At 28.6% G+C, this 7,469-nt stretch overlaps 2 protein-coding genes across 2 annotated transcripts; one reads left to right on the top strand and one right to left on the bottom strand.

The window, feature by feature from the left end:
• Positions 1-907: 907 nt before the first annotated feature.
• On the top strand, positions 908-5,643 carry LOC113387586 (trypsin-1-like). The gene is made up of 5 exons (XM_026624924.1): positions 908-1,046; positions 1,122-1,263; positions 4,631-4,883; positions 5,164-5,270; positions 5,374-5,643. The coding sequence occupies exons 1-5, from the start codon at positions 989-991 to the stop codon at positions 5,579-5,581; spliced, it is 768 nt and encodes a 255-aa protein (XP_026480709.1). The 5' UTR covers positions 908-988; the 3' UTR covers positions 5,582-5,643.
• A 12-nt stretch (positions 5,644-5,655) lies between these two features.
• LOC113387587 (protein CWC15 homolog) lies at positions 5,656-7,220 on the bottom strand. Its single transcript, XM_026624926.1, has 4 exons — positions 6,949-7,220; positions 6,718-6,859; positions 6,128-6,376; positions 5,656-5,915 (listed from the first exon to the last, which is right to left on the bottom strand). The coding sequence occupies exons 1-4, from the start codon at positions 7,077-7,079 to the stop codon at positions 5,781-5,783; spliced, it is 657 nt and encodes a 218-aa protein (XP_026480711.1). The 5' UTR covers positions 7,080-7,220; the 3' UTR covers positions 5,656-5,780.
• Between the last annotated feature and the right edge of the window lie 249 nt (positions 7,221-7,469).

The following is a 7,469-nucleotide window of genomic DNA, read 5'->3' as shown; positions in this document are numbered from 1 at the left end:
TTATTTCAATGTTATTTAAACAGTTCGTATGCTATTTATAATTTTTGTCCTTGCCGTGTGAAATCTTTAGTAAACAAGCCTACATTTATGTCTACTATTAATCACATAATCTTCAAGATATGGTTATAGACACTTTGTTCTAATTTTTAACATTTATTTGTTGCATTTTTGTTTTATTTTCAAGCCTTGTTGCGATAAATCAAACTTTTATCGATATTCTGGATTGCATTCTAGAAATTACGATTAGATAAATTAATTGAATCACATACGTAAGCAATGATTGGTTAATAGGTCTTCATACTCATAAAATCTATTTAAAATTTGCTTTATTGATTTTTTAATTTTAATTGATTTTATCGCAAAAAACTATTATAATATACGCATACAGTAAAAACAGAGAAATGAGCTGGATTTTTTGTTATTTGGTGAACAATTAAAATTTGGTTATTAAAAACAAATTATTTCTTCAGCTCACATTGACCCTTACCTTACCTTTCTCAATTTTATTCCCTAACGATTCAGAATGACTTTGAAACATGAAATTACTAATTTCAATTTTCTGTTAAAAACTTCTCCTTTTGTAAGTTACCGAGGGATGCTTGAATTAACCACTAAATGGTCGCTTAATTTAAGGTAGAGAAAAATTATTTTAAGATTTTTTAGTAATTTGATACTTTGACTTGCTTTAAAAAAACAGATAATATCACAGAAGATGTTAATCAATGTGCGCATATAACCATTATATAAATTGTAAGTGGACAAATGAATAAAAAATAAATAGATAATAATCTAAAGTATATGATGCTGATTAAATGAAATCAAATAATTATATTGTTATTCTAAGCATCATTCGATTAACAGGTCTTTAAATTATAGTTTGTTATTAAATATTGATATTTTTTATTAAAAAAGATATTTTAATGAAAAGTGCTATTCTATAGTTTTAATTAATATTTGATCACAAGATATACCTACTCGTTAATATAAAATGAAAATTCTAATTTTATTCTTAATCATTCTTTCTATGTTTTACCTTGCGTCCTGTGGTAAGCAATCATTTGAATTTTTAAATATTGTAAATGATTTTGGATTGTATTTTATTACAATAAAACATCTTTCAGATGAGCGCATGGTGAATGGAAACGAAGTAGACATTTCAACATTTTATTGGCAATTGTCCTTTTCAAGTAATTTTCAACATTTTTGCGGTGCAGCAATGATCAGTAAGCGATGGGCAATAACAACCGCTTTTTGTGCTAAAAAGTGAAGTATTCCAACATTATTTTGAATTAATATGTATTAGTTTCAAGCCATAAGTCAAACTAGTTGGTATTGGAATTTTGCCTTGAGGCAAGTTACATGAAATTCCCGATATGTTTAAATAATCGACTTAATCAATAAAAAATAAATTAATATATGATTGATTAAAAGTATTCCGAGTGGATTTATTACACATAATTGAAAATGAACAAACACGTTAACCCGGAGTATTTTCTGAAAGCAAATTTCCACAAATCAATAATTTTTATAATTAAACAAGTTTCCATAGGACTTTAATGGTTTAGTATGTTCATTAAGACCAAGCACTCTATCGGTATACCAAATAAATCGTCTAATTTTAATTATAAAAAACGTCAAAAAACTACTCATTTTCTCAAACTTTGGTGAATTTTTAGAATTAAACTACTTGTCGTAGGGCAGTAATATTTTAGTAAGTTCTTTAAGACCATGATATATATCGCCAAAAAAAGTTCCACAAAAATCGGCCTATTTTTTTGCAACAGTTAATTACAAGAAAACGTCTCGGTAGATTTTCACCTAAAACTAATTAGTATCATTCCCAACTAATATCTTTCGAACTATTTTTGATTTTTTAACATCTATTCGGTAGTATAGAACACTTTTTTTCAAATTACAAAAAAACGGCTCGGCAGATCATCGCACAAATCTGACAAACGATAGTCCTCATCAAATAGCTTTTGAATTTCCGAAATCGGTTCAGGCGTTTTTGAGAAAACGTCGATGAAAAATCTAATTTTGGCAAATGCTAAAAAAACGATATTAATTTTTGCAAACTTTCAAGAGTTTTTTAAATTAAAAGGAATTTTAGTATGATCTAAAAGACTATGGTACCTATTGTCAAAAAAAATAATAAAAATCGTCGAAAAAAATTAACACCTTATTACAAAAAAAACGTGGACCAAAAATCTTTCAGTTTTCTGCGATTTACAAAAAAACGGCATGGCTGATCGTCGCGTAAAATTAATAAACGCGAGTCTTCATCGAGATACATCAAATGGCTTTTATATTTTTAAAATCGGTCTAGCCGTTTTTGAGAAAACGTCGATTTACGGCAAAGAATCAGTTCACATACACACACACACACATCGACACACACATACTTTTTCCAAATTTGGTCTCATTTGATTCAGAATGGCGGGTTTTTTGATGAAAACATAAATTTCATTTTTAATATACTTTCTAATTATGTTATGATACAATAACATATCGTAGCATTAGGAAACATTATGATAAGTTTAAGCAATAGAAATATCTAAAGAATTTCAAACTTATTTTTAACTTCTGGTAGAGTAGTTATAGTGATCGCAAAAAATCGAAATCAAAAATTTTTGCATATGTTTGCATTCCAAAGGGTTTTGGACACTTTGCCATATCTTATTGTTAAAAAAATGAATGTGTGTGTTTTTTTGTGTAGCGAAGGAAAAGTTTTTAAACATCCCAGACTTGTGTACCGCCTGGGTATAATTAGTGTTAGAAGTATCGAGGCAAAAGATCGATATTGAGTACTTTGAAAAGTATCTAATCAAAATATCGATGCCAAAAAAATATCGTGGCGAAAGTATCGATAGTACTCAATATCGAATTTTGAGTACTTTTCATAAAAATCAAACATAAGTGCAAGAAAGATCTAAAACTCATTAAATATTATATCACAATTCAATATTAGAATGAATTCTATTGCTTGTAATCTGATGTGTTAAATCAGAATCATTTTCAATATTGTAAAATTTTAACAGTAATTTTTCAATACTAATTTCAAATTCTATAATTTTTCAAAAAAAAGACAAGTTATAATAGTTGATTATTTTTGATTAAAACAATATAATAGTCTGATACTATATTCAAAAAGCAATACTTTTTAAGTATTTTTAAGCACAATCATATTTTTAATATTTTTTAGTGCAAACAATTGCCACAATTAATTTATTATTTTCTAAAAGTTTTTTGCCCACTATACTAAAGAAAGTATTCTTTAGTTTTGTTGTCATTCATTCAGAAAAGGTCAGTTGAAATCCGATTCCTAAAATATGTTCATAATGTGCACAAACTGAAAACGAGACATTTTAAGATTCACGTACCGCAAAGAAAATATTGCTCTTCTGTTCTTTTTTAAATTGTTTATTTAATTTTTAATTTACAAGTACTTTACTTCAACTTACAATTCACATACTTTTAGAAAGAAAAATAATAACGCATTGAAATCGATGAGTATTATTATTTGAAATAATTATATTTCGATTCTTTTTTACGCAAAATACTAATATATTGAAATTGATGAATATTATTATTTGAAATAATTATATTTCGATTCTTTTTTAAGCAAAATACTAATATATTGAAATTGATGAATATTATTATTTGAAATAATTATATTTCGATTCTTTTTTACGCAAAATACTAATATATTGAAATTGATGAATATTATTATTTGAAATAATCATACTTCGATTGTTGAATATGTTTTTATAAAACATTTTGGTACTTTAAAAAGGCGTTTCATTTTACAAAAGAGTAATAAATAAACATCTTTATTTATTAGTGTGGTCATATCCATTTTGGGTTTTTGAGCAATAAATTCTGAGACTAATGACCCTTCGGGATCATTTTTTGACACTTCTCTGAACAATTATGACCACCTAGAGAGACTATTCATTGCATTCGGCAAAATGGTTGGTTTTCGTAGTTGGTCGATAAGTGGGGTTCATAGATTACGCTGTCGATTCTTTTTGAGTACTATCGACGTAAAAGATCGATATTGGCAAATCTATCGAGCTAAAAAATCGATACCAAAAGTACTCACTATCGACCGCGAAGTATCGATATTTACTCAGTACTCGATATTTCGTTCTAACACTAGGTATAATACCGACTAAAACCTTCGGTTTGCCCTTGCCACTGGTTCCCACGGAAACCACTGCTAGTGTATTACTTCATGGGGGGAGAATCTAGAATTTTATCATTTTCGCTCTGAAATTGTACTTATCTCAAATGAGCAAAGTCCCATTCGCTCTTTCTCGTTCCATAGATCGCAGATCAATTAGCACTTCTCTCGCAAATGTGTCAGCATCACTTCTACATCGGTATCAGGAGTAGTTTTTCGGCTTAATATCTCTTCTGCATCGTCCCGTAGAGGACTAAATCACAGGCACAAATGAGTGTGTATGTGTGTACGTGGGTGTGTAGTATGTGGATACAACTTTTCGTCCACGTTTTAGGGAGCACCGCTTTCAATCTAACTAATCAGCACGTCTTGCGTCAATGAGAATCAAATGTTTTGAATCACCACGCAAATAAAAAAAGATAATACAATAATAAAGTATTTTTTTAGAACGTCTATCCATGCAGCTAGAGTACGTGCTGGAACCAGCAAATATAATAGTGGTGGTACTCATTACGGTGTGGAATGGCTCGTCCCTCATCCTCGTTATGATAGCCGCGATCAAAATTACAATGTAGGTTTAATTATGATAACAAAGGATTTCAATGAAACTAGAAGAAGCCGACCTGCCAAGCTCGTAGAGGCAAATGTCGACTTGCCTGTAGGCTCCTTTGTCACAGCTACTGGATGGGGATCTGAAACGGTACAGAATCACTGTAGCATGCTCCTATGCATAGTTTAAAACATAATATACTAATAATAATAATTTATTTTCTTGCTTAAAAAATATTTTGATAACAAAGTCTAGCATTAATATAATTGGGCAGCTCTACCTAAGATTTAAATGAATTTTTGTTTCAGCTGACGTAATGAATCAAAAACACGGTACATTTGTGATTAATTTGTAATTAAAAATTACAATTCTATGAGAACATATCAAGTTACTAATAACTATAATAACATAATATAATTTTTTAATGCAGATACCAGGAGCACCTATGTCAGAAAATCTTAGAGCAATATCTTTGCACGTCATTGATAATCAAGAATGTCTTGAAAAAAATCAAGAGTTGATTGATGTCACAGACAAGTAAGTAATATAATTTCTCATTTAGTTTCAGAATAAGTTATCACATTATTAGTGCACCCAGCCATCATTTTTTTTTTAAATCGTAATCAAATTATAATTTCAGAATGTTTTGTGCTGGATCAATAGAAGATAAAGGAAAATCAGTTTGTACAGGTGATTTTGGTGGACCCGTCGTTGACGAAAATGGGGTTTTAGTAGGCTTGACAGCTTTTTCAACTAGAAATTGCACAAGTTTTCCATATCCAAATGTATTTACAAGACTAGCTGATCCAGAAATAAGAGAATTTGTGAAGAAACATACTGGTATTTAGTAACCGATATCAAACTATGCAAAGTAATATAACATGTTGATCTACAATAATTATTAAAACTATTAACAGTTCTTTTTATTTGTGTTTATTCAGGTCACATATTCAATACATACAAAATTTGTTTTCATTTGAGGGAAACTTTAAATTCATTTGATTAAATTTATACAGATTCAGTTAAAACTATAAACATAAATTAAATTTACTTAACATATTTTTCCATAAATTTTCTATGAAATTCTGATCTTAGCGAATCGTTTATGAAACTACTTTTCTTTTCTGGTTCAGATCGAGCACAGTTTTTGAAAACCACATCGTCATCCCATCTCCTTTTAACCTATAATAAAAAAAATTATTATTCAAATATTGTTACTACAACTTAAACATAAATAACTATATACATTTAGAACAAAAAGTGAATGCAAAACATATATAATATTAACATTATATCTTTAATATGAAACAGATGTATAAAATCACCATTCTAAATCCATAAAAATGGACTCAACTATATATAACATTATATGAGAATATTGGCTAATATTTCACCTTAAGAACTTCTTTTGGAGCGTTACTGGAATAATTCAACAGAGGATTTCCGCTAAGGATATTTTCCATTCTAATTCTTTCTTCTTCTTGTCGTCTTTCCATTTCTTTTTTTGCTTGCTCTTGTGATCTTTCTTTCTTAATTCTATTTAATTCTGCTAATAAAGCAGCAGTATCATCTTCGCTATCACTATCAGAATCTGAAGAATCTGCATCAACGGGATCATCGGCATCTAAGCTTGTTACTGGTACCTACATAAAAATAAATAGTATTTTGAAAACACTTCATTATTGTCATAAAACTTATTGTATACATAACGACTGCTAGTTATATTTATTATTAAAATGTAATGCAAATAATAAGTATAAAAATATGTTAAATTGATTACTAACTTTCGAGTTATCTAACAATAGAAATAACTACCAATACACGAATAATATATCAAGAATTTCTGCACTGAACTATATGTAAGTAAAGAAATGCTAATAAATATTAATTTTGTTAAGCTTATCTCAATCGAGATGCCTAAATAGAAGTTCATTTAACAAATTTTATATTTCTTAGAAACCGTAACTAAATTACTTGGTCTTACTTGATCTACTTTTTGCCTTTTCCTTCCTTCATCAATTGCTCGAGCTCGTGCCTTATTTGGATTCTGTTCTTTTTCTCTCTCTTCTAATTCTTTACGAAAATCACGTCCACGAAGTTCTTCGATGGTACCTTGTCCTTGTTCCCTACAACATCATTTAATTATAGCAATATAACTTTCAATGCATTTTATTATTGCTACTATCACATATTTGTGGTTTTACATATTACATACCTGTATTTTAATTTTGTATGTCCTGGTAAATCTCTGCTGGAATATTGACGCGATATTGCGCTCAAATCTTTTTCTCCACGGCCTGATCCTCCTCTAGCTGGATCAAATGTAGGTCTTGCTGCGGTCGTCATTTTTATTAAATAAAATATTGAACTTTAGTGATATTGTTTCTTGAGCACAGTTTCAATTAAATTAATATTGTAAATATAAATTATAAAAAGATACCAGGAAGTATTTTTACAGATTGTTGATCGACAAATGTCAAATCGATAGTGTTGCCAGCTGCTACAAAATGAATATGAATAATGGAGGATCTAGTATTAAATTTACTCAAACGGTAGGGTGAGATAAAATAAATTTAATTAAAACTTTTTGATATAATAATTTGCTGACAATTTAAAGTAATATTATTGTATATTATTAACAAAGTATATAATTATTAATAGAAACGTTGAAGTTAGTGTTATTTAAAATTACTTTTTTTTAATGACATAAAATTAAATTTTACAGTTATAATTAAA

This window comes from Ctenocephalides felis, unplaced genomic scaffold (assembly GCF_003426905.1).
Source record: "Ctenocephalides felis isolate EL2017-DRISC unplaced genomic scaffold, ASM342690v1 CF-g0.4_SCAFFOLD_03572, whole genome shotgun sequence".
NCBI lineage: Eukaryota > Metazoa > Arthropoda > Insecta > Siphonaptera > Pulicidae > Ctenocephalides > Ctenocephalides felis.
The sequence above is the reverse complement of the archived record's forward strand: the minus strand, read 5'-3'. Positions and strand labels throughout refer to the sequence as shown.